This window comes from Primulina eburnea, chromosome 10 (genome assembly GCF_022965805.1).
Source record: "Primulina eburnea isolate SZY01 chromosome 10, ASM2296580v1, whole genome shotgun sequence".
Classification (NCBI taxonomy): Eukaryota; Viridiplantae; Streptophyta; class Magnoliopsida; order Lamiales; family Gesneriaceae; genus Primulina; species Primulina eburnea.
The window spans coordinates 3,402,685-3,430,309 of NC_133110.1; the positions used below are offsets into that span (position 1 = coordinate 3,402,685).

Sequence of the window (27,625 nt, forward strand, 5' to 3'; positions counted from 1 at the left end):
CAGTATTACATCCAAATCACCACTAGATTTAAAATATTGTATTACAACATACAGTACTAACATCAGCCATGAAATGAATATGTAGTTTGATTGCATATTATATAAATAGTTTAGTTTATTATATATTTATATGATCTTAGAGTTCTTTCTGAGTTTATATATATATATATATATATCCTGTAATTTGCTCGTTTTTTATTTTTTGTCATAATATTACTCAATTTACAACTTTAGTCTACTACTTGTATTTTTTTTCAATGTTTTTCTTTTTCATTGGAGTGTTGAAGCGGTATCGAACACGTCAACAATGTCAGCTATCACATCAACATTTTCCTGTGTCAGGTCAGTATTCCTATGTAAAAGGGCTAAAATTGAAAAAATATAAATTAGCAGACGAAAACCATAAAATGACCGATAATATGACAAAAAAATGAACAAAATGCAAGTTATAATACAAAAAATATAATTATATATATTTGATGTCATATAGCTCTCTCTTAAATTATTATTATAATATATACCCTGGGTAATATTACTTAAATTATTATTATAATATATACCCTGGGGAATATTATATATAAAACCTCAATTAAAGACCACTAAATTAATTTAAGTAGTCCTCGTTTGTTGAATCATGCGATGTGCTTCTACATTTTATTTAATTCACAGTGTGCATGCTGAACCTGATTTTAGTTTGAATAGTCGCTATTATTATTATTACACCAACAATTTAACAGAAGAGAAAACAATACATTATAAACTTGTAATAAGCAGCAAATTGACGAGTTCAAAAATTGAACTTAACAAACATACGAATCCCATTGTTCCAGACATGAAACGAGATTTTGATTGAAACTAAAGAAGACAACCTAACTGTAAAGATCATCTTCATCAGCTGCACCAGCGGAAGATGCAAAAGGATCCGATGCAGCAACACCGCTGCTATTCTCAGCAAACCGGAATTCAGTACCAAATCCTCTCGACTGCTGCAATGTCTGAGCAAATGACTGGTACTTGCGAATGTCAGCATCGCTCACACTCCTCCGAGCATACTTCATTGATTCCTCAAAATGTCCTGCCTTTATTTCAGCCACCTCGTCTTCGACATCCTCCTCCATGGCCTCTGGATTCTCGCTTCTCTTCCTCTCTTTTTCAATATCCTAAAAAGGCAAACTCGAGATTCAGAAATCTGTATCTGACAAATATAAATTATTATATATCAAAAACCATAGCTGATTTAAAGGCCACAATACAAATCTTTTCAAATTTACATAGCGATCTGAACAGCATGTTTCAATCATTTGCCTACACTTGTAGCCTGATAATCTCTTTCCCAACAATTGTTCCACCTTGTTACTCCTAGGAATCGAATACATGAACATTGATTCTAAATTAATAGTAAATATGTAACTCAAATTTTCTTAAAAGCGTACAAGCATTTAATTTGCCACTTTGAATTGTTGGCACAACAGGATAACATATGCAATTGTAGCACCACATGGTTATAAAATTCTAGAATGTTACACATATTGAGTATGCAAAGCAACTGGAAAAGACAAACCTTTTCAATGTTCTCTCTGATAGCGTATTTGCATGCACGTTGGCATATTTCTGTGATGTCGGCACCACTAAATCCTTGAGTGTACTTAGCAAGGGATCTTAAGTCCACATCTTTTGAAATAGGTGACTTTCTTAAGCACGCTTTGAATATTTGGTGGCGTGAGTCCTCATCAGGAAGAGGGATGTAAATTAATTGATCAAGACGGCCAGGACGAAGCAGTGCAGGATCAATTATATCTGGCCTGTTGGTGGCGCCAATAATGAAAACCGTTTTCTTGGCATTCATACCATCCATTTCAGTAAGAAGTTGATTCAGTACTCGGTCAGCAGCACCACCAGCATCTCCTGCACTACTTCCTCTCTGAAAGAAAAAAATAATCAATTGTGTTAGACAGAAAAAGCATTCAGCATGGATACTGCAAATACACATTGAAAGTGAAAAGAACCTGAGTTGCAATTGAGTCCAATTCATCGAAAAATAGGACACAAGGAGCAGATTGACGAGCCTTGTCAAAGATTTCTCGAACATTGGCCTCACTCTCTCCAAACCACATTGTAAGCAATTCCGGACCCTTGACGCTGATAAAATTGGCCTGACATTCATTGGCAATGGCCTTGGCCAGCAAAGTCTTTCCACATCCAGGAGGTCCGTAAAAAAGAACTCCCTTAGAAGGTGACATGCCAAACTTTTCGAATTTCTCGGGATGCTCCACCGGATATTGAACAGTCTGCAAGAAAAAATGATGCATTAAAGAATGAGTTATAACTTCCAGCATTGCAATACATAGAACTAGAAATTCAACACAAAGGACATCGATATCTTGAAATACATATACCTCTTGGAGCTCACGCTTGACATTTTCAAGGCCTCCAATATCTTCCCAGTTAACATTAGGAACTTCAACCACCTACAACCCTCAATGGTGCTATAATTAAGATGTTGATCAAGATGAAAAATTCAACAAACAACAAAGTTCAGTAGGAGTTACACATACTGTTTCACGTAGAGCCGAGGGATTGCTAGTTCCAAGAGCAGTATCAAAATGTTCATTAGAAACAGCCATGGAATTCAGTATTTCTGCGTCGATGGAATCGTCCTCCAAGTCAATCACGTCCATCTTCTCCCTGATGCATTGTAGGGCAGCCTCGGTGCATAGAGCAGCCAGGTCTGCACCAACATAGCCATGTGTGTTCTTGGAAATTTTTTCCAAATCAACCTGCAATATCATCAGAGATTAGATTGGCAGAACAAAATCCGCGATAAAGTAGCAAAAAATCATCAAGATTTCAGATGACCGAGAACAAAAGTTTTGATAAGTACATATGTGTTAAATTCAATAAAAATATAGAAAAATTGAGCTTTACATCTTCAGCAAGCTTCATGTTCTTTGTGTGGATACGAAGTACTTCAAGACGCCCAACTTCATCAGGAACGCCAATGTCTATTTCCCGATCAAATCTCCCAAACCTCCTCAGGGCAGGATCAATGCTATTGGGACGGTTTGTGGCACCCATTACGATAACATGGGCACGGGACTTGAGTCCATCCATCAACGTCAGGAGTTGGGATACTATCCTTCTCTCAACCTCTCCATGTGTTTTCTCTCTCTTGGGGGCGATTGAATCAATTTCATCAATAAATATGATAGATGGAGCATTCTTCTCGGCTTCCTCAAACGCCTTCCTTAGATTGCTTTCACTTTCTCCAGCCAATTTTGACATTATTTCCGGTCCGTTGATGCAAAAAAAGAAAGCACCAGTTTCGTTGGCCACAGCTCGAGCTATTAAGGTCTTTCCAGATCCCGGAGGTCCATAAAGTAGTATTCCTTTTGGAGGCTTCACTCCAATTGATTTAAAAAGCTGTGGGTGCCTGAGTGGCAGCTCAACCAACTCACGTATTTGAGCCATCTGTTTGCGAACACCGCCGACATCGTCATAGCCAATCTCATCCAGACGATCCTCATCCTCCCTTTTTACTGGCTCTCCCTCACAGAATATTTCAGTATCCGGGGCAACAACACAGTATTCTGAAGGATCAGTCTCAATGATCTTAAACTCTACGCTTCTCATCCCTCCCCTCACAAGAAACAGGTCGCCTTTCCTCACAGGTCGGTATGCTTCAAGGAAGTATGCTGCGTGCACGATAGGAAAAGTTAGACGTGGTAACCAGAAAAATCATTAAAAAAAGGAAGGTAACTCTGAAATTAGATATTTTCCGGATTTCTTTCACACGAGTGACGAGACCTAAATTAACTAAATTCTCAACTTACGTTTCAGGTAAGCATCGAAAAGATTTCCTGTAACCCCTTCAATTGTATCGTCTACGGGAAGAATGTGGACTCGCTTCCCATATTTCACATCAGCACATTGATGGACAGAAACCACATCTCCAAGTCTAACCCTGAGGTTGCTTCTTACAACCTTGTTCATCCGAATCTTGGGCTCATCACAAGTATCATCAGCAAGGGCAATGCAAATTGTATCCTTTCTTTTCTTACCCTGTATCATAATTTTAACGAACAACTAGGAAATAACCTCTAAAATAACGTATAAAATCGACGTGATATAACTAAACCATTGGATTCTTAAGATTCCAAGTGGCAGCAGGAAATGGTGAAATTAATTTGTTGTAATAATATCTTAAGAACCAATTAAAATGCAAGTCACTCTGTAAATTACAAGAACAAAGAAAACAAAAGAAAATAAATCTAAGTTGCCCATGGTATATGCAACAATTTGTAAAGTTGAGTGCAATCACAATTAATGCATTACCAATAGCTTTGGTGATTATGCCCGAAGCAATTTGTCAATACACAAGGTTGCAAAGATCTACCAGCCTGTATGAGAAACAGGTGTACCAGAACTACTTTTTGGTGATAAATGTCAAATTGCAGGTAAGAATTCCAAACTGTCAGACACTTGATAGTCAGTTGTTCCAAATTTCTATTTCATGAGTTACTCGAGCTTTTACCAGTACCATGATATCTAATTTTTCCATTGAGCTTCCATGACTGAATTCCATAAAAATACATATCAGCACCGCTATAAGGTGCAATAATCAAATTATATTCTTATTGAAACTATGTACACAAAAACCCAGATTTAACAAAAACCCACAAGAAAATTTGACCTAGAAAACACGATCTCCAGCATTAACGGTGGACCACATGCATGGCAGGCGTCCTTCTCCATTTTCAATTTATTCATAAACTTTAGTACCATATACATAAGAAATATAATTTCACCGCCTAAAATTTTCCAACTTTAGAACCCAAGTTTCTCCATTTGCTATAAAATCCTGGCTCCCGGCTCCATCGCCCATGGAAGAACACTTCAATTATATCCAAAAAATAGCCATTACTAATCAATACCAAGAAATTTTGCTCTAAAGCCACTTAACAATATACAAAAAACAAATAGCAGAATCACAGAATACAGAACTTAGTCCAGCTACGACTCCCAAATTCAGAATCTCCTACTCTTGCCATTCACGCGAAAACTACGTAATTCAAGGACAACACAGAATAGGCAACAAAACCCACAAAATCATCCCAACAAAAATACTAAAACGCGGAAAAAAGGTAAAACCTTGATCAAGATAGTGTCTCCCCGAAAAAGCTGAAGTTTTTCCATAGTTTCAGGGTGAAGCGACACCACCGAGTTATCATCATTGATAGCCTCATCAACCACTAATCGATTCAGCGCCTTCTTCCTCTCCAGAATCGCTGTACTAAAATCCCTTTTTGTACCTTTTCTGTACAGGAAAACAAAATCCCACAAAAATTCAGCAAAACCCAGGAAAAAGAACAAGTATCAACAGAGATCTGAGAATGAGAAACGCTTACGAATCGGAGGATTCGGCTTGATTGCTCATGATGTTCTGAAACAACAATTCTCTGATGCAGGTGAGAGATTTATGGAAAATTGTGTTGGGGCAAGAGGATATCAATCAAATTTTATATGGAGTATTTCTTGTTGAAAAAGAAAAGGTAAAATAAAAATCGTTGCTTTGTGCCATTTTTTAACGGATGCTTTCTTCGTTGAGGCGGATTCGAATATTGGGGCCGTAAAATTAAATTACAATTTAAAAATTTTTGTTCTCAGTATTTTATGCAACCAAAGCTTGAGAATTGAGGTTGTTTGTGTTCTAGAATGTTCCTTAATCTTATATTAATTAATATAATATAGAAATATAGCGAAGATTCCCCAATTTGTTGAATTTTCTTTTATCAAAATGTTCACATATAGTAATGGTTTTATGAGTTGGATTGATATGCAACTCTTGGTTTTCCACATCTAAGAAAATCTATATACATATATATATGTGTGTGTGTGTGTGTGTGAAACTAGCATGCATACACCAATGTAATTTTTGGTTTGGTAATACTAACTTAGAAAAATATTGTATGGAAATATAAAAATATACATGCAAAATTGATTTACATTTAAGGAAATTATAGAAATTCATAAATATAGTTGTGACTACTAAAATATTATGGTACTTTTAAGATGCCTACAACAAGATGTGAATAACCAACCATTTATGTGTTTTCCACGAAATTTTGACATTTTGAGGGGAAAATGAAAGGGTTGCTCTTTGACTTTAAAGGTGAGGGATTGTCGAAATTTGGGTGTATATTAAATTTAATTCCACAATTTTTCATTCATCAGCAGCAAAAATCATCCTATACATTTTGTAATTGATTTCAAGAAAACAAGCTGCAAAGGAAAAACTACCTTGCTATTTAGCACAATGACATTTATAAGAAGCATAAATTAGGTAGCCTGCTGACATAGATTTACTCCATTGGGAACCCGAACATGATTTGCAGATTGATCCTGAATCTCAACACTGGCTCCACTTTTCTTCTTCATCTGAACCTTGATTTCTTCCATGAACAAGCTAAAGTTTTTCTCCGACGATCCGTCGCTCGGCAAGGCGTTTTTCAATGTCCTCCTCACATCCATGACTGCGCTTCTGAGCTCCTTTGAACTCTTCCGACTCATCAAATATTTGATCTTTTCCGCCACTTCTTCACGGGTTATCGTCTCCCTGTCGCGGAGATTAATTCCAATCCTCCAGTCGTTGACGACTAATTTGCAGTTCGTGAACTGATCCGTGAACAAAGGGAAGCAGATCAAAGGAATGCCGCACCATATGCTTTCAAGAACGGAGTTCCATCCACAGTGCGATAAAAAACCTCCGATGGCACAATGCGAGATGACTTTAATCTGGCTGCACCATTGAATTATCAACCCTTTTCCTTTCATTTCATTTTCGAATCCAGCTGGGAGAAAATCAGTCTCATCGGAGCTCACAATATCAGGCCTTACAACCCATAAAAAATTCACCCCACTTGCTAGTAGTCCATGAGCTATCTCCCAAATGTCCTGTCTACTAGTGGTGTGAGCATGGCTACCAAATGAGACATACAGAACGGACCCATCAGGCTTAGAGTTTAGCCACTGTGTACAGTCTGACTCGGACCACAGGCTTGTGGAAACCGTCTGGTTTGTGAAGCTAGAGACAATAGGACCAATAGCATAAGTAGGCTGTTTCTTGCATAGAGCTGAAAGTGTTTGGGATTCGAGTTCTTGAACTGTGTTGCAGATGATTATATCAGCTTTTTTTATGTCCTCAAATGCTCGGTAAATCACGCGATGCACCACCGTCCATATATTGGCAGCTTGGAGGTACGACATGAGATCGGTTGGCTTGATTGCCTCAACTCCGGGTATGTAATCAATCATATCCTTCCTATTCTCTAACAAATACATATTCTTTAATTAGGCGAGGAGGCTAATTTATCAAACAAAAAAAGTCAAACTTCATGCATAAGTTCTCGATACTAGTTCCACCCTCAATGTTCGCAACCTTTAAATTCAGGGTAGACCAAGATGAGTAAGGACTAGAAAGGTCACCGTGACCGTTGTTCCAGTTCAATGACAGTTTGGTGTAAATTGGTATGGTCATTTTCCATATATTACAAAGTTAAACAGCTAAAAAGGTCTTGAAAATCTTTTAAAAATATGTATTATAATCAATACTAAACCTATGTACTGCGCACAAAATTTATCAAATCGCTTCAAAACCATAATCTTGGGTCTATCAATATCTCAATTTGCAAACTTGGCATACAATACATAGGAAATCGACACAAGCTAAAGCTAAAAAGACCATTAGTATCCCACAGGAAACCAAGAATATCTAAAAACAGAGCACTCACCGGCGGAGGCGAAGTGGCCATTTGCCTTGAGCAGGTCCAGATGATAATATATAGACAACACCAGAGCAGGCTCCGTCCAAAATGAAACATTCACCAAGCAATGCTTCAGCGCAATCTCCGACGCCCAAACATAGAAAGTATCCGAAATCAAGCACGTAGCAGGCGGATCAGACTTGCACAAATTCGCCACCAGTTCGTCCACGTGAGCGGAGAAAACGTGTAGCAACCCCTCCACAAATTGGTCGTGGTTCATAGATCTATCAAACGAGAGAGGAAACCCGTCGGACACCGTGGCGTAGCGGATGTCCAGCCCCGACTCCCGAGCTTTGGTGAAAATGTCGGCGCCGTCTGTCCGCAGCTGGGCCCTCGAAATCCTGTAGTGAACGGATTGCGTGTTGACGAAGGTGATTGTGAATCCATGAGACGCCAGCTTCATTGCTAGATACACAAAGGGGTTAATGTGCCCCTGGTATGGGTATGGGATCATTATGGCGTGCGGCCTCCGATGGGTTCCGGCCATTTTTTGTTGTTTATTATGCTTCTACGGTGGATTTGGGATTTGGGTTTCAGGTGGAGAGAATAGAAAGGGGAAAATATATTGAAGCGTGGAGAATTTGGTGGGCGATTCTGTGTGTAAAATGGCAGTGTCTCTGAGGCTGAGGATAGGAGAGCTGTCCCTGTCTCTCCACATCTACAACCGTCGGACAAAGGTAAAAAAAAAACAAAAGGGACGATTGTCAAGTTTCCTTTTCATTTCCCTTTTTTATTAATTTAATAATTTTATTGGTAGTAATTTAATGTTATTGTCTAACTACCACTACAGGCAGATAGTTACAGATTATTCATTTAATATTGATTATTGAGAACAAAGGACATTTTATATTTTAATATAATTTTATATTTTATAAAAGGAAAATTCATTTATTTAAAGCAGTGTTCTAAAAATCCCCATTCAGGACCGTCTAGATGGTGCCTAGGTGCTGGGCGGTCCAAAACCGCCCCGATTTTAGGCTAGTCGAAACTTCTAGGCACCACCATATTAATCGGACGCCGCCTGGCGCGAAAACCACCTAGTCGATTTTACAATTAAAAATCCGTCTAGGCGGTTTACACCTAAAAAAAACAAATTATGATATTCCTATACTTATTATTATATATTTTTATATATGTATTCAATATTAATATTTTTTTAATGTAGATCCATACTAAGAAAAGAAATAGACTAGATACCGGAAGGTGGAACAATTTAGTTTATGTTCAATTCAATGCCAATATCATCAACAAGAAGAAAAAAGAGTGGATGTTCTACTTGCTAGTGAAACAACTATGGCACAAGGATGGATTGTTGATGGTGGAGATGAAGATGTTGAGACAAATGTTGAAGATGTAAGGGAACTTCACGAAAAAAAATTGTATCAGATGAAGAGGTGGAAGAATCCATGGATTTTGAGTTTGAATCCAATAGAGAAGAAGTATTGTACAACGGTTGTAATAAAGTAGTAAACTGATGTGGATGATTCATATATAAAAATTTATTAATATATATATATATATATATATATATATATATATATTATGACAAGTTTAAATTTTATAATAATATATATTTCATATACAAACATAATATTCATGAACCACTTAATGAATTTAAGCTTTGAAAAAATCGCTTAGACTACCTAGTCGCCTAGGCGCTAGACGGTAGATAACCGTCTGTCTACCTTTTGTTAGAACACTACTTTAAAAGGTAAAATTAATAATAATATTATTATTTTTTATTAGTGGAGCATTGAATACAGTGGGAACCCACTAAACTAGAATACAATAACCACATGCCAAAAAAATTAGAATATTCTTTTCCATTCTCTTTAGAATTGAAAATGTAGCAAGTAGATGATATATTTATTTTATCTAATTATATTTATTTTAAATAATTCCTATTCAATGAAATATTTGAAAATTTAATATATAAGTTGAAAAATATTTAAAATAAACTCTCCTAAATACTATCTTTTGACGATCTTGATAAAAAAAAACCCACTCATATGTTTGCTACGAATTTTATTCTCTACAATAAAATATTACAATTAAACAAATCTCTCGTATATTTCGTGGTTTTTAATGATATAGTGATTATGTTATGTACATATATATTAAATAACTTTTATCTAAAAATTTAGAGATAATGTTAAAATTAAAAAAAAAAATTGGTAATGATTTTTGTGACTACGTGATTTTATCAAAGTGCTTAGTCTATTCAGTCCATATTTTATACTATAATAATATGTTTTTATTTTAAAATAATAATGATAATATGGATGTAGAATGATAATAAAATTTTGAGGAATAAATTATAAATATATAGACAAAAACTTGTGTGAGACGGTCTCACGGGTCGAATTTGTGAGACGGATCCCTTATTTGGATTATCCATGAAAAAGTATAATTTTTTATGCTAAGAGTATTACTTTTTATTGTGAATATGGGTAGGGTTGACCCGTCTCACAGATTAATATCCGTGAGACGGTCTCACATGAGACCCACTCAAATATATATTAAAAAAAAATCGAAGACCGACAAATTAGGACAACCGACAATTTGCTCGTTTAGGAAATATAGGATTGGGTGTCGCGTTCGGGGGGAAAAGGTTAATATGATCTTCTGAATTGTTGTACTACACATATAATAAAATATTATTATTTTTTAGCTAAAATATCCAAAAACATATTACTATAAAACACGCCTAACTTTATTAACATGGACAAAATATTATCATTGAGCCGATTTTGTGTGGATACTCACTCATTTTACCACAAACAATATGATTTAGGGTGATTAGCATGCATTGAACAAAACACAGCAAAAAGCTTGTTTAAAATGTGGAAGTTTCAAGTTTCTATTTTTGTACAGCACAAAAGAACTTCTGGCTCAATAACACAGAGCTATCGATTATGTAGTCAGCTAATGTTAAGATTGTTTTGGAACGACACACAACCCTTACTAAATTATTTCGGTCGAGGTTAACCTGACAAAGCTAAGGTGTGAATTCGTTGTATTTCAGCTGTAAGTTCTCTTGCAGAATCTTAAACTTCAGTGCCGATTTTGAAATCTGAAATGGTAGCATTTTGACGAGTTTCAGCAGTAGGTGCCGGTTCGTTCTTGTCCAACCCAAATAATGAGCAACTTTGAAAAGCATCCAAACTGTATGTCACAAGACGGTTCAAACCGCCAAGGCTATCGCTAAAAATTAGATCATCGCTATGGTATCTACAGGTTGGTATGTCCAAATCTAACGGTCCTAAAGAGTCGGGCTGAGCCAGGGAAAAATTAGAATCAGATCATCTTAAAAACTAACAATCACATAATAATTGAAAGAACAGCTGATAGTAATCAAGAACGAACTTCTGCAACGAGAAAATAGAAATTGTAAACTCCGGAAAATCTTACCCAATATATATCAGTGATCCCATCGATATCCTTTGTACCATTCTCTGAAGTATAACTGGGCCTACAGTTATCTATCAGGTCTCCACAAGCAGGATTAGTACTGGTCAATTTTTCCACTTCAGGCAGTTCCTAGACGGATGAATAATAGTGTCACTACTAAGACATAGATACCGATGGCAAACATTCAGATAACCCAATGACAGGTGTAAAATCATACCTCGGCTTCCTTGTAAGAAGCAAGATTTCTTTTAGCAGCTTGTGCGCACGCCTCTGGGGAATCGTTCTTTGATTCACTGTGGCTATTGCCACATAAAGGGCCATTTTTTCGGAATGCAAAGGCATCACATGTTTCTTCAGCATCCCAAATGGAAGGCACGTTAGATTGCAATCCAGGCTGGAAGTCCACTTTGTTTTGATGTTTGTAAATGTGATTGGCAATCGCAGCATCAAAAGAGTCGCAACTGAATGGGATCTGTGAATGACAGTCAGAGTTGACAGGCACGGGAAAATCAGAGCAGCTGATATCCATGTTCTGTGCTGACTCAGAAAGCAGATCTCCCACACTAATGTTAGTAAGGCTATCGGCCCACTCCCCAGATGACAAAGTCACGTCCTTCTGCCAATTAAAAAAATATTATTATCTCAAAACGCTGCGACACTAATCTTTGAAGTTGGTTTGACCAACATGTGAGACCAAGTTTAACCGTAATTGTCATCGGTAATTAAGTTATCATAGACAGGTTAAATCATTCAGTATACAACTCACATGCCATGAGTGACCAAGGTACTCGATAATTGTCAGAAAAAATTTCCATTTGTTCCTTTTAATGGACATAACGAGAGGCGAAAAAGTTTGTTAGAAGTTTTTAAGAAATTGTACAGTGGATAGTCTCATAAACAGTACATGTAACTTTAATATAATAGACATAGCAATTTGTAAACTTATATGTCTATCACTTAAAATTTTCACGACAGAATTCACTTCTAACAAAAGCTTCCAAGTTAAAAGATATAAAGCAAAAGTAGAAAGTATACATACCATTTTTTCAACTTGTCTGGTAACCGCCGAAGGTCCAGTATCTCTTCTGGGCATTGACATATCTACATCGTCACTATAATATCTTGAAATATTTACATCAGAAATAGAACCATGACATTCAGCCGTTTCGTTTGGAGCACATTTTGATGAAGGGACGTGAGCATTCTTTGGTCCTGTTGAGGTACGCTGACAGTCATGGAAACTAAAAGGGTGTTCAGTTTGAAAGTTCTGCTTGTTTGCTAGGTTAGTGTTTAAAGTTTGCTCGCTGAGATTGGGATGTGACAATGTTTGAGCTGTTTCAGATTCAACCACAGCTTTCGAGAACCAGCCATACCTTATGTACAAAAAAAAATATGTTACTCTATTGATTCTACGAACATCAACATTGAGTGTATGAGAATTAAACCTGAGGCGGAAGATCGAAGGGCTTCCAATTAGATGATAAATATCCACTGCACAAAGAGGACAATCCTTAGTCCACCTCTGATATCCCACCAGGTTTTCCCGTTGCGCCCAGTAAGGAAAAAGCATCAGCTCTTGTGCATTAAAGCTTGAGTTACCCCATTTTCTATTTAGATGCTCTAACACAGATGATATTTTCTTTCGAGCGCTCAAAGTAAGTTCCAGATGGGGATTGTGTTGTTCCTACAATACATGAACATAGTCCATACATTCTTAGAAATTTTAACAAGAACTGATAAACCACCCTAAAACGTCATCAAGAAATACGTTCACTAGGATGGCTTCCTTTTATCATACCGTCTCCAAGGTTTTTCGAGTGCTTTCATCAATTGGGAACAACTGAAGCTTGAGTTTTGCAGAGTTCTGCATGTTATTCTCATTGAACAATGTTTGTGAAGATACAGGTAAAGTGTTCACCATTTCCACTACTTGCTGAGAACCATCATGACCTGGAAAGTTAAGCAATAACACATTGGCTATTATAAGACAACTTATCATCAATTTACTCATCAGTCCTGCCTTCCCTAGGTTCAGAACGAAAATATGGGTTTTAACCTGAGTTTTCCTGACCAACTTCAATATCTTTGTTGGAGATCACTCGTTCCAAATGTTCAGCAGCATCAGCTACCAATGAAACCCCAGCTATGGCAGCTGTCTCCCATCTTTTATATGCAGCTGCAGATGCAAAGCCTACATACAGATTTGGGAATACAGGAGTTACACCATAGTGAACAAAAAGAAAGAAGAAAATTCTGAGGCATCAGGCTTTTGTACACTTGCACAGTCCAGAGATAACAAGATCCAAGGCATCATTCATATGCTCAAAACCTTTCAGATAAATGAGAACATTAATAGAACTTAAAAAGATTATTCCAATGACCTGTTTTGCGCCGGTGTTTTGTAGCTTTCACAGCAGTTGGGTCTACTTTGGCACGATTCATCATCTCTGCATTTACATGGCGCTTCAACAAAGATCCTTTTCCAGTTCCGACTTTTTGGATGTTTTGGCTGTCTACAAGAACAAATTTCACAGCACGGCTGTCATGACCTGATGTTCTGACCTCATTTGAGGCAGGGACATATGCCGTAGAAGAATGATTTTCTCCACCAGGAAGTCGTTTCCTTATGTTCCTCTTCCTATCTTTCAAGAGTTGATTTTCCTTCACGAAAAAGGAATATAATCAGTTCAATCATGGTTCAAACTATTTCATCTCTGAGATAAGAATCCATAAGCATAATACCAACCAGAGTCTCTAGAAATATCTTAAATCTTCGAGGTTTCAAGTGAAGTTTAGAGGCTTTGCAGCTATACTTTTCCAGTAATGACCACCTGCTAATAACCAAATAAGTTAGAAGTCTGATTGTTGGTGAAAAAATTCTTTGGTTCACTCAAAGAAGAGAGTTGTATCAATCACGACAAAAGGACCCAATACCCGCAAATAGAAAGTAAATAAGAAATGGAAAAGGAGAGATAAAATAAAGCAAACTACAAAATTGCAGCATATCACAAGTGAGTGCATGCTGATAAAAAATGCAACACACAAATGCTAGTGATGATAATTGCTGCTACATTAGGATTACAAGGTTAGAAGAAACCAGAATGATGTTATAACTCACAACCAGATGGCCAAAGTAGATTTGCATAATAATAAAAAGAAAGTGTAAAAACCTATTGGTAAAAAATCAAGATTAAATGCTATATTGATTTTCTATAAATGGTTGAGTTACCATCGAAGCATTGCAGCGTTGGTATCTTTTGAGTTTTTGGCATCAAGACAAAGTTCAGGACCAAGTAACTTGTTCATTCGTCTAACAAGCCGATAATAATAATGTCTGACCTGAATGCCAAATATAAATTAAAATAGGAGAAAAGTTAGAATCCAATCATGGAAAAAAAACTGCATAGAAATTCATAAAAATCATTAAATTTAAAAAAAAAACCTGATCCTTGTTTTTACTCTGAACGCGGCAAGTGATTTTCTCGAAATTCTGAGAACAAGAGTATTCTATGGTCAGAACGTAGAAAAAAGTAATTTTTTCTGAAGAAATATCAGTACAAACATAGCAGATCACTTGCCTTGCCAACTTGCCGCAGAGCAGCAAAAAAGCTTTCTTCCTCTTGACGAGTCCAAGCAGCCCATTGCCTTGTTTGCTTTTTTACTGCATAGAAATAAACAGGCAATGGTAAAATATTTCTTTTTTAGGCACACCACTGGAAATTAAAGAGTAAAAATTACTAGGAATTGGTGCAGCAGCTTGATCTTGTGCAGATGGGGGTTCACTAGAATCCACTCCATCACTTCCAAGATTCTCAGAGCCAAGGAGCATCTCACAATCTAAGGAAATCTGAGAAACCATTTCTATGTTTTCGCTAACACAAAAATGCAACGCTTCATTCCTTCTGGCCCTGCAAGTCTCCAAGGACACTTCAAACTACCTTTGCCGCGGGATCTAATATGGCTGGTTGAAAAACAAAAAAGAGAATCAGCAAAGCGACTTTGAAGGATTATCAACATACTTAAACTTGTCCAATTGAGCAATTAAGTGGCATCGATAAACAGGTTGTAGACATTAAAAGGATGAGTATATTAATAGTTAAAGAAACCAATAATTTGAAGTTCCACAAGACTTTATACGCAATCTCTAACTTGGAGATAAATGTGAATTATAGATAGTAATATCAATATCTTAAGATCTGATAAAATCCCACAAAAAAATTAAAATGCCCCCAATTACATGGGCGTTTAACACTACATAGAAAATCAAATTAGCAAAAGAAACAAGATGTGCAAATAGGGTTTAGGTATCCCTCATTAATTCAAACAATGAAGCATCAAAATTCAACATTCGAAAACATCATTCCCCAAATTAGCTTTAAAACAAACTTTACCAACCAATTCAACCCACAACACATCAACAAAAAGTTATATCGATCGAGAACAAAGAAAAGCCTAAGATCTATTTCCAGATAAGTAACGAAAGGAATACAGAAAATCCCATTTCGTCATTAATTTGAGTTATATATCTGGAGAAGACAGCAAAAATAATAAAGAAAATGAGAGATTTCTCACCAGTAATCAAATTCGAACTCGGGGGAATGTCAATTGAAGAGTAACAAAACAAAGGGAAAATGAAAAAGAAAATGAAGCCTTCCCAAAATGAATGCCTTTGAACTGCAGTTAAAGCTCAAAATATTGTAAAATACAGATTGAACCAAATTGAAAAAAGATTGAATTGGGTATTTACACAACCTGTTCTATGGATTCCCTTTCTCCAATGGTGAATGGGCAGCACTAAAAGCTGAGAAATTAGGGTTTCAAGTTTGCTGGTGGTGGTGAATTGGGAATCAAAAACACACCTCATGTCATAGTAAAGCTTTCATTTGAAGTAATTCTGTACCTATTTGTTTAAATAGTATAAATGTGGTAATTAATTGTGATTCCATAATAATTTTTACATTCCAAACTTTATTTATTATTTATTTACTTATTTATTCATTTATTTATTTATCACAACATATAAGGAAAATATTTCATTAACATAATCAACGGATATATTTGTCTGATTCATCGACTCGATTTATGTTTAGATTAGAAAATAATTTTTTTAATATAATATTATTATTTTCATGAATTAGACAAGAAAAGAAATTCATCTCACAAAATATAATACTTTTTCAGTTAAAAATTAAGTCATTAAACCAACTAATTCAAGGTCAAAACTAAAGAATACAAAATTTCATCAGACAGTTTGTGATCATTTCAACATTTATTCATGGAGTTGAGTGATTCACAATGGTAATTGTTATAAACAAATTTTATGAAACCAAAAACAATTCTGTCGTCATGGAATCGAAAACTGTAAACACCAATTTTTGAGATAATATCAGTATTATTCTCAAAATAATTTTTTTTGTCTTTTATTAATATACCAAACACATCGATATCACTTAGTCCAAAATTATATAACCAAGTAAGATATTTTAAAATATCTTCAAGTAGATAAATAGATTGTATATAAGTACCATAAATATTATCGGTTCCTTAGAATTTGACAATTACCGATAATGTTATTTCACAAAAACTCGTATGAAACCATCTCACGGTTCATTTTTATGCGACGAATCTTTTATCCAACTCAACAAGTGAAAATTATTAATTTTTAATCCAAAAAATCACTCAAATTATCGACATATTTTATGATACATATCCGTGAGAGTATGATACAAAAGCTTATGTTTTAAGCTTGATTATACAAACGACGAGATCAATATAAGAGAGATTAACCAAATCAAAAGTCATTATGTGTCGACAATAAACTCATTTTTAGTTACTCTCATATATTTAGACCAAGAGATTTCACTTAGTGTCATTAAAAGTAATGTCACTGAAATGGTGCACTCATGCAAAAAGATACGTACATGTTGGCAATTAAATACAACAAAAAACCATGATAAAAGTTACCTCCACAGGTTTTTCATGTTCATCTTTATCTTGTTTTCTTGAATGGACTCCTGTTAAACTTTTGCGGTAGCTTCATAATATATTTCAAGAGGTAGATGATTATGCCTCGCGTCAGTCGTGGTCGGAGAAAGAAGGTCGGCTCTTCCTAGCTCTAAACTTAATCCAAACCTAGTTTGTATTGGTTTAGGAAATTTCTCACAGAGAGATGAATTAATACCATAAAAACGATAAACTTGTTCCAAACCATGCAAGAAAACTTTCGATTTAAAACCATAATTTGAGAAGAATAGTTCAAGAAATGCTAGAAATAAACTTTGTTAATCTGTCTGTCTGATCAGTATTTATAATAGTAAAACTAGAGTTAATGAATTTGATATCATCTGTATTATTTATGAATTTGATCCAATTAATAAAACAATAAAAATCAATAACTAAAATATAATCGAGTTTATGATTTGAACAAGACCAAAACTTTATATAAAAGAAGTTTAAAGTATTTAAAAGTAGGATGAGACTTTGTTTGATTTAAAAAATTGAACAGGTCTCTTGTGAGACGGTCTCACGAATCTTTATCTGTTAGACGGGTCAACTCTACCGTTATTCACAATAAAAATAATACTCTTAGCATAAAAAGTTATATTTTTTCATTGATGATCCAAATAAGATATCTGTCTCACAGAATACGATTGGTGAGACCATCTCACACAAGTTTTTGCCAAAAAAATTATATATTCGATATCCCTTCTTTCACAAGATCATATCCCTCGTTGAAATCTCCTTCCAGATGCAATTACTACCATGGATGTGATGGTCATCTATGCCATGTTTTGTGGGCTTGGACAATAAAATATTAAATTACTAAACAAAAAGTGAACTTGACATGGAACCAAAGGTAATAAAGATACTACAATCGTAAGACAATAATTTGAATTTTTATTTTTTTAAAGGTATTTTCATCTACAATTTGTCAGTTAGCATCTTCACAACTCCAAGAATCCAATGAGAGTCCATCTAGATATAAATACTTTTAAGTCGTGATGTAATGAAGAGTTTTGAAATTTATAAAAAATTTCAAATTCATCATTTTATAACTTTTGTAAATGTAAAAATGATTTTGATGAATTTGAAATAACATCTAACATGATTAACATTTCAAATCCACCATTCAGATCTCTTTTCAAATCAAATCATTCTTTATTATCAAGTTGAGCGTGATAATTTAAATATTAATGAAAAATAAATGCAAATACTTGTACTTTTAATCCAACCATTTTTACTGAGCTAACTTATTTCTCATACATATATTTCAATTAGATCTCGTTAAATTAGACCTTTTTCAATTCACAAAATTGAGAGGAATTATAATAATAGAAGTGTGAAACAAAGCCATCGATTTACCTTTTTATTGTGCAATTTTGCAACTCTCCTCCACATTAACCTTCGTTCAACCTCCGTAAAATCTTCTGTAAAATGAATTGAGTTTCGATACAAAATAAATGTGCGCAATATAAAAAAATGAAAAATTATATGAATTGAATAAATTTATCGAAAATGATATATGAAATTAGAGAAGCAATCAAGTTGCATCGTAAGAGATTGATTTATTGGCTGAGACGACGAATTATAAACCTCTCAAATTAGGTTTTCGAGAAATATTAATGAATTAACAGTTACACGCTTTCTATTATGTATTTTCTCTATTTTCTCATCGTTTCTATTAATATTATTTAATAGATTTATTATTTTAAAAATACAAATATTAACTTAATAACAATGTTTAAACAAAAAAGACACAATTCAGTTTTCAGAATGAAATTTAACACTTCCATATTGATTGGATAATGACTTTTTCTTTTTCGGGAAAACTTGGAGCTCAAAATTTTGGTCATACACCAGCAGTACTGCTACACTTCGTGTCCATCCGTAGCACAAAATTACACATCAACCTAAAACTTATCGCCCGAAACTTTGAAAGCATGATGCAGTGGGCAGTTTCTTGATTTGGTTCGGTTGGCAAATAGGAGTAGTCTGCTACAGAGTATCTGAAAGTTCACCAGATGCTTTGAACGAACACAAAGCCATTTACAGATGATGCAAATAGAGCCTCAGCTTGTTACTTTGACGAGTAAAAGTCTGTACATGGGATCGCCACGATCTAACACATGCCGTTCCCAATCTGATGTCACTCCGAAGGGATTTTCCTTCAGCCATTCTCCTTCACAAGTCTTCTCCTCATCATGATTCAGCAATGAAAGTTTTCTCTTGCCGTATTCTATAAATTCTTTCTTCATTCTCAGAGTGACAGCTTCTATATCAGATTGGAGAAATACCTGCACATGTTTGTTGTCGGTCGTTATTTTTAATCTACAGCGTATCAGAAATCCGTGCCACTTCGCCATAAAAGAACTCATCTTTAAAATAAAAACAGCTGGATTTATGGATTACTACATTCGTTCTAGAATGATAATACTCTTGAGGCTTCCAGCATTTCTAAATGACAGAATGTGGTTGAATTGAAAAAATAAAAAGTGGAAGAAATCATGTTTCCATGACATTAAGCTTGTCAGGTTTATTGGTGACAATGAGAATTTCATTTTCCGAAAACATAAATGCTTTGGAGCCTTAAAGTAAACTTCCATATCGATTCGAACATAGTGAACCAAAAGAACAGAATTTAGCAGAGAAAAGAGAAATTCACAAGAAAATGATAGATAGGAGAAGTATACAATCACAATAAAAGGTAACAGGAAAACAAATATCTGTATTTGAGGTGACACCATGATTGTTAAATGATATTCATAGACATCCACACACACACACACATATAGATATATATACACAAATACAGTTAACCAATGAAACTAGTCAAATAAAGCTAAATATTTCTCAATACAATTATTAGTCAATTACAAACATGTAATAATCATCAGCACGTGGCAAGTGATAAAGTACCTTTCCACCAATCACCAGTCTATCTGTGATTGCTTCAACTAATGACCTCTGCAACATTCTCCACCGGTTATCTGGCTTGTTGAAGTCAGGGTTTGGACACTGCAATCAGAAAGAACTCTCTGAATCGAATGTTTTATGTGGCTGCTACAGAGCAATGTGCCTTGGATACTAGGTGGTTCATGATTGAAGGGAATAATTTTATTCAGAGTCAGAGACAAAGCTAGCCGCAAGTTTCTGGGTATGCAATAAACTGTATCACCTGTATTGTAACGAGAACCAATGCCCCTGGGTAACTCGACACTATTGATCGAAATGTTGATGTTGCATTTGTTGCGAGAAAGTGCCTGTAAACCGGACGAGTAAAATGTACCAGCTTCTCTATTAGTAAATGGTGTCTCCAAAATTGGTTAAACAGAATTGAAACATCAAATAGCTATCTGGCCTCTCCAACCCCATCCCACAGTGAAAAAAACAAGCAGTATTTAACCTGCTTCATTGTTCCAGTTCCGCCTTTTTTTATAGTCACTTCCGCCTTTTATAGAAGCAACAAAATACATTAATTGGGACAATAGAACCAAGGACTTCAAATTTGAGGATTGGTGTGACCCAATGAGAAATTCTTGAAATCGAAAGACAGGTCTCAAAACATAAATAAAAAAAACTGAGTCACTTGCCCGAGAAAGTGGTTAGGTAAAGTGGCTTCAACAACCAGATTATCTTAGTGAGTTCCAAAACAGGAATATCTGTTTAAATTTATTTTTAAAAATATCTTGATATTTGACTGAAATTGAAATTCACGTAAATCCGAAACCAGGTTATCTTAGTGAGTTCCAACAGGAATATCTGTTTAAATTTATTTTTAAAAAATTATCTTGATGTTTGACTGAAACTGAAACTCACACCAATATCTGAAACCAGGACACTCATTTAGTTTCCCTCGTGACTATATCAATCAAAAGTTGCACAACTTAACTCTCAAGTAAGAACATTTGAACCAACTAATACCATGTCATCGAAATGTATTGTGACAGATTTTGACTGTAAATCATGATAAAGCCAAGAACAATTTTGCAGTTGCTGAAAGGAAGAAAGATATGCATTTATTTAAAGTGGAAGCTAAGGATAGTCCTTAATCCATCAACAAACTTGAAAATAAATTAATTGAACCAATGATATTAAATCTTCACAGCTTTCCTTGGAGCTTTTTGTTCAAAAAATTTGTACCTCGCAACTTAGTAAATGAGCTGTAGTGATGCCTCCACTCATTACAAATAAGCATTTTACCAAGATTGTGAAGACTGAGACCACTAGCATCTATAGTTTTCCAAGTACTAGGGATTCTCTAAAAAGTCAAACTTTAACCAGGGTTTATTCATTTTGCAAGAAAACAAAGGCTTCAATTTAAGTGTACTCATCCAAATGCATGGACAATTCATCTTATTCTCATAGAGTTTTTGCCCTATATTCCTGTAAAAGCATGTTCCTTCTCTTTGTATTTTAGACTATGAGATGCTACTCTGGCACATACAGTCAAAAGCATATCTGAGTACTGTTTGAAAGCCAAAAACATTATTAACGATATTTAATGAAATCACATGGCTAAGGCATTATAAATTTGACAGTAATGAATTGCTTACGCATTTTGGATGCCCAGTAGATGAATTTCCTTAAGACAACGATCTACTAGCTGAAATATATTCAGAGCCCAGAAGTGGTAAGTTCATAAATCAAAATTTTAGGAATGAATATGTTCAGAGAGAGGATAAAAGACCTTTGCATTTATCTCTAGCCCAAGAAAATTCATATCTATACTTCTTCTTGCCATTCCAAACAGAAACAAGCCGTTGCCTGTAATTTTCCGACCACAATTTACTCTCTTTACTTCCTTGAGCACAGAATTTATTACCACAAACTTGTTGACTATAACTGATCTGAACAATAATTTAGATTCCTTCAAAGAGAGTTTAACATGATTAACCTCCTCTTTTGGAAATGAATCCCTTATGTCCGCATATGTCTTGTGAGCATCTAATAGTTAGTTTGGCATGTGTATGGTATTTTTGAACAAAAATTTCCCTCACATTTGCTCTAGACATGGTGTTGTAGTTGCAAAGACAAATGTATGCAATTTGCTTGAAATCAATCCATGACCAAGTAGTACAAATGATTATGAAATAATGGGAGGACGAGAGAGTGAAATAAAATGCAGGAAACTCAACCAGGTAATTTTGGACACGTGATTTTCTTTCTTTGATGTCCACTCTCTGAATAAATGATTAACCAAAACTCAGAATGTGTATATACGCAGAAGGCAAGAAAAAAATTGATTGAAACAGTTCCTATCTGTATCCTTCTGTGAATATGACATCATAGACAGTGTCGAGCTTCAAACTGATTAATATAGTAGTTGGTGAGCACAAACAGGTTCCGGGGCCATAGATAGTAGTCAAACTGCAAAAGTTTCACCAGAAATTTCTGAATTTCTTTTATCTGAATGTTGTTTGACTTGGAATTTTTAATGCAAACATGTGTGAAATGAATATGTGAACTTGAAATTCGAATTTGAAATAAACCTATAGTTTTTGTATATTGACATGGTAGGACAGAAGCGTGAAAATTTTGAATGCTTTATAAATGGGTAAGCATATGCGAGTACAGTTTCCCAGCCAACCAAATGATACAAAAAGAATTAGTAAAGGTGGTGCTTGGATTTTTATTTATTTTGACTTCATGCACATTGAGCAAGGGGTAGTTTCGTAAGGAGATGGTTGTTAAGTGCAGTTTTGTCACTTATATTCTAGTCTTATTTGATAATTATATCGTTGTTTCCGAGTAAATTTATGCGTTTTGGTAGTTGTTTAGTGTAGATTGCAGGGACCAAGGTAACACGTGCATTTTGTGGCAAAGAAGACGTGAATAATAACTTTCCCTCAACACCCAGGGAGAGAGCAGAAAACAAATACGGATTCTTGGCTAATAAACTAGAAATATTCATTAGATATGAAATAAGATAAACAAGACATAGCAGATAGTCAAGTAAAATCGAACCTCTAGAACCTGTCTCTTATTGATTTCTTCATATTTATTTATCTTCGTATTAGTTATCTTTATTTATTTTATTGTCAAACTCACTATTTGATTATTTAAATAAAATTAAGATTATTTTAGCGTAAATGTAAATTTTCAATCCTCGTGGGAATGATATTTTACTCATCAAATATTAAAATTTGACATCGTGTCATCACACAACAATGGTAGCAAACAAAAAGCTGTTCAGTTACTAATCCAAGATTAATTTTGTATATCCAAGATTAATTTTGTATCATTCGAATAAAGTAGTCACATGAAGATTACCACTTCCAACATCAACAACCAAAGGAAGCATTGGATTGCTATAAGCGATATTCCAGTCTACATGGAAGGGATATGCCTGCAAAGATAAAAACAATCTATAATTTACTTGCAAGTTCCTAAGAGTAGTAAATTGATCAGGTATATATTGCTCCCACACAGCTTACTAATTAAAAACACTTCCATTTTGCATGAGCACATTTATGTAAATTTCAGGGTCTTTTAGAGTCCCAGAACAGGCATATCATTTACACCGTCACTACAACTAAATAATGGCAAAGATTGCTGGTTAATAACATTTTTGGTCAATTTTATTTTGATAAATATCTATACCACAGTACTTGGAATCTAAGAAAGAACATTTATAAAAATAAAAAATAATTGATTTAAGTTAAAGAAAAGAGTCTCTAGCTGGTGGATGCCACAAGGGTGAATATTTTTTAAAATAACAAAATCAAGATCAATGGAAAGCTAGCAGAAGTTGGCCCAAAATGAACAAGGGACATTTTCTTGATTTCACAAATCCCTCACAACGTGATTCACATACAGAAATTTTTGAAGAACGAGTTCGGTGTGCATACTCTATCTAATGCCTCAAGCCCAGGAAGTTTTCTTCCTTTAAGAAACTCCCACACAACTGCAGCATTTTTGACAAAATTATCTTCTGAGAAAGATTTTGATTTGCTTAATAATTCTTTAAACTGCATGTTCCCTACAAAAGTTATATTGCAACTTCTTTTCTTTAGAGTATCAAGTTCTTCTGCCAGTTTAAATGCTCCACCTTTACCCTGACATAACGAGTTGAACTTCAATGGGCCAATCCACAATATTCTCTGGAAAAATAGAGTAACTTTTGTCAAGACAAAAACGTAAAATCTATGGGAAGTCAAGCATATACAATCAACTCATATTTTCAAGAGAATCTAATAAATAAAGCAAATTATAGTTCTCAACTCAGAAATATTATATATAAAGGCATTTCTGCGTGTGTAGCTACAGAGTTGTCCTCTACATAGGGGCAAACATACATTATGTCTCTGTCTAGAAACTGAGAATTACTATTTCTCTGGTAAAGATTAAAAAAAAAACTCAGTAGTGTGGTGACAATTAGCAGGAAAATTATCTACACTGCCTAGCAAACAGACCAGCAGTTCATCAACTACAAGAAGTGCAAGGAGCAATCAAGTTAGCCATTCTTCTGAGTATACACTACCTAGCAATGGAGATCACTACTGCACTTTCATATTCATCTTTATCCCCTCTAGAACAGCTAATTGGAGCTTTTCTATACCTTAGAACATCCCGAATCTGTAGCAAATCAGAAAGATGACTAGCGGCCACCATGATGTTCATTTATCAGTAGGTGAATAGGAAACTCGAGTAAATTTGAGGAATGTCCAGGTATCCAGGTATTTTTATGAGAAACCAATAAGCAGCTCGAAGATAAATGTTCTCGCATCCTAGTTTTTATAAAAATTTGTAAGCACCTTGCATTTTGAAAGTAAATAGATCATTTCTTGCAACGATCTTGGACCGATATCAACAGGTTGCCAACCTGGAAGGATGAGCAACAGTGAAACTTGATAAAAATACCACACAGTAACCATGAAAATATGAAACCCATGTGCAAATCAAGCTCAGAATCTCTTTCACCATGACAACGTTTGAACTTTACATACCTAAAACAGGAAGGATAATGAACCTTGAGGAAATGGTCTCTTTAACGCAAAAGTATACCTGGTTACATACTGAGATGGTGTAAATTGTGGCTTTACCTTTAGTAATAGAAGTAACAGAAAATATCTTCAGTTGCTCTGGATTATGATTATTGATACACCAAACATCTTTTGGAAAGGCAAGTGGAATATTTCTTGACTTTGCAGACTCCACTATACTGATAGCATCTTTTAATGCCCCAAGCTCCACGAATTCCATCGGAACAGGCACTCCTAGGGCATGCATTACTTGAAAGGCCAAACTCCCAACAAAAACTAAACCATCACATTTAGAAGCCAAAATCTGCAGGGCAGCTGCTTTGTCTGCAAGGTTACCTCCTCCTATCTGCATGTAAAATTGAAGCACAATAAATAAGAGACCAACAAATGCAGGAAAGAGCAAATTACGAGAGTCTATATTTACGATAAAAAAGGATAACACAAACAGATATTGGTTTTAATACTTTATATCTTACTTGTAAATGAATGACGATATACTATTTATAGCCTATCAGTCTAGAAACCTATCAGTTTAGAAACATGATACCACAAAATTCTCTAAGTTAGGAAAACTGATACCAAACTTAGTGATCTATTCCTAGAAATTAAAGAACACAACTGCCAAAGAGATAGCACCAAATCCCCAAATTTCTATTACATATTTTGTCAGAAAAAATCATCCAGTAGCAGTTCAAATAAATTATTGAGCAAAGATTATATCTTACAATAGCCATATAGGGATTTTCACTGGTCCAGATGAGTTTTTTGAGCTTATAGAGGCCTTGCTCAAAATAAAATCCAGCAACATAGGCAGGGCAAAAGGAAGCAATGCCAACAGTCGAAGCTAGAACTTTATGAGACTGGGAAAAGGCGTCATTAACAACAATATCAACACCAGTTGTGAGTTCTTTGGCAAACTTGGAACAGTTAGCCAATTCCCCCTTCAAGTAGAAAAGATTTTCGAGCAGAAGAATGTCATGATTTTTACTCTCTTCTACACCAGAATGCTTGTATCTCTCAGAAAATTTCACTGGAACAACTTTGAGTTCAAGTACAAATGATAGATATTCTGGAATGCATAACGAGCATCAGTAAAGAGCATTTAAGATATTGCAACAGAAAATTGAAATGTGGAAACTAGCACGGTTAACCTATCAGTCAAAAGAATGTATACCTGCTACAGATTCTGTTGAAGGATATGCTCCTGAAGGAAGGCTAGAATTGGTAGTCTCACTCCAGCTGCCCACCATAATTACTCTTGCGCCTGCTTCATACAAATACTTGATGGTATAAAGAGCATTGGCTGGTGGTGACTGGTCTTCCTTTTCGTGGAGTAGAACAATTGAATCGAATCTGACCATGACAACCTTTCCAAATATCTCCTCATTGGGGAAATTTCTAAGAGTTTGCACATGAGGAAAATCAATAATTTTTGCTCCATCAGTAGCTGCATCCTAAATATAAAAAAATGCACACATGATAACTCTGCATCACTGTCACCTCAAACAATCTGAGCATTGAATGATTCCATAGGCTCATTTATTTTAATTTCTATAAATGATTACATTCTAACGTTTGCATGCATATGAAAAAGAATTCTTCATTAAATTGTTCATAATGTCATATTGTCCTAATATTTCATGCGGTCACAGTGTTTGACGAAATGTTAAGCTCGTTGGACCATATACAGAATTACCATACTTACAAATCTTCAAACAAAAAGATAAAGTCATATAAACGTCAATCGAAACTTCAATCCCAAAGGCAAAGAAAAACTAGACAATTGAACTAATCTACCTCTTCTCCAAGTAAATGTGCATCTAGATCAACCAGTTTGCAAGTAACTGTAAAATAAATTAAAATATCAGGTGATTGATTCTGTAAGATTAAGCAACAAATATCAAAATCATCCAATAACAAGATAACAACCTGGCAATCGAAACAGCGATGCTCGCCATTTCCTTTTCCTGCACAAAATCCTGTTACTGAGACGGAAAGATGCTTCCTGCTGCTGGATTTTGATTGAATCTAAGGCAATAATTTTTCGATTAGAAATTTCGGATAAGAGATTCCCCCTCGTAATACCAAGAAGTTGACTCATCTTGCTCGCCCAGTTGAATATTTTTCAAGAGTATATCATTCTGTCGAACATGGAGGAGGCGAGGGCAATCAACGGATAGCATATTGTTCTTTATCATACGTCATCCTTCGGAAATTGTAAATTTATAATTTCACCCCTATATTTTCCTTAATCTAATATCACCCCCAGAACTTTGCCATATTGGAGATTCTATTTACTTTTTTTAAAAAAAATTAAATAGAATCCTATGCAATTAAAGTTATTTAAAACTTGATTACTAATATTATATACATACATTATTTTAACATAAGATCCCTACCAATTTTATTATT

General features: G+C 35.0%; 4 protein-coding genes across 13 annotated transcripts; all 4 read right to left on the minus strand.

Moving 5' to 3' along the window:
• Positions 1-729: 729 nt before the first annotated feature.
• On the minus strand, positions 730-5,624 carry LOC140842567 (cell division control protein 48 homolog D). Its single transcript, XM_073210560.1, has 9 exons — positions 5,406-5,624; positions 5,149-5,314; positions 3,831-4,059; positions 2,926-3,692; positions 2,556-2,777; positions 2,397-2,468; positions 2,007-2,288; positions 1,562-1,921; positions 730-1,160 (listed from the first exon to the last, which is right to left on the minus strand). The coding sequence occupies exons 1-9, from the start codon at positions 5,432-5,434 to the stop codon at positions 870-872; spliced, it is 2,418 nt and encodes an 805-aa protein (XP_073066661.1). The 5' UTR covers positions 5,435-5,624; the 3' UTR covers positions 730-869.
• Positions 5,625-6,194: 570 nt separating this feature from the next.
• LOC140842568 (UDP-glycosyltransferase 86A1) lies at positions 6,195-8,479 on the minus strand. Its single transcript, XM_073210561.1, has 2 exons — positions 7,788-8,479; positions 6,195-7,325 (listed from the first exon to the last, which is right to left on the minus strand). Exons 1-2 carry the CDS (start codon positions 8,305-8,307, stop codon positions 6,337-6,339), a joined length of 1,509 nt encoding a protein of 502 aa, XP_073066662.1. The 5' UTR covers positions 8,308-8,479; the 3' UTR covers positions 6,195-6,336.
• Positions 8,480-10,629: 2,150 nt separating this feature from the next.
• LOC140842569 (TSL-kinase interacting protein 1-like) lies at positions 10,630-16,122 on the minus strand. Of its 5 annotated transcripts, XM_073210564.1 has the most exons (15): positions 15,984-16,119; positions 15,804-15,905; positions 14,970-15,192; positions 14,810-14,892; positions 14,674-14,721; positions 14,461-14,570; positions 13,978-14,065; positions 13,613-13,892; positions 13,288-13,422; positions 13,030-13,181; positions 12,677-12,915; positions 12,271-12,604; positions 11,449-11,847; positions 11,232-11,360; positions 10,630-11,095 (listed from the first exon to the last, which is right to left on the minus strand). In XM_073210564.1, the coding sequence occupies exons 3-15, from the start codon at positions 15,088-15,090 to the stop codon at positions 10,868-10,870; spliced, it is 2,346 nt and encodes a 781-aa protein (XP_073066665.1). In that variant the 5' UTR covers positions 15,091-15,192; positions 15,804-15,905; positions 15,984-16,119; the 3' UTR covers positions 10,630-10,867. The 5 variants fall into 5 exon arrangements, with proteins under 5 accessions (XP_073066665.1, XP_073066668.1, XP_073066666.1 ...); XM_073210567.1 differs by lacking the exon at positions 15,804-15,905 and having other exon boundaries at positions 13,288-13,407; positions 13,978-14,062; positions 15,984-16,122; XM_073210565.1 differs by lacking the exon at positions 15,804-15,905 and having other exon boundaries at positions 13,978-14,062; positions 15,984-16,122.
• A 2,860-nt stretch (positions 16,123-18,982) lies between these two features.
• On the minus strand, positions 18,983-27,406 carry LOC140842574 (uncharacterized). 6 transcript variants are annotated; one of them, XM_073210573.1, is made up of 14 exons: positions 27,143-27,406; positions 27,011-27,057; positions 26,388-26,667; positions 25,939-26,282; positions 25,274-25,559; positions 24,986-25,053; positions 24,280-24,331; positions 24,080-24,135; positions 23,502-23,577; positions 21,919-21,995; positions 21,785-21,834; positions 20,407-20,491; positions 20,148-20,246; positions 18,984-19,525 (listed from the first exon to the last, which is right to left on the minus strand). In XM_073210573.1, exons 1-14 carry the CDS (start codon positions 27,312-27,314, stop codon positions 19,301-19,303), a joined length of 1,917 nt encoding a protein of 638 aa, XP_073066674.1. In that variant the 5' UTR covers positions 27,315-27,406; the 3' UTR covers positions 18,984-19,300. The 6 variants fall into 6 exon arrangements, 5 of the variants coding, with proteins under 5 accessions (XP_073066675.1, XP_073066674.1, XP_073066673.1 ...); XM_073210574.1 differs by having other exon boundaries at positions 18,983-19,525; positions 24,080-24,331; positions 26,388-26,611; positions 27,143-27,375; XM_073210572.1 differs by having other exon boundaries at positions 24,080-24,331.
• Positions 27,407-27,625: the final 219 nt, after the last annotated feature.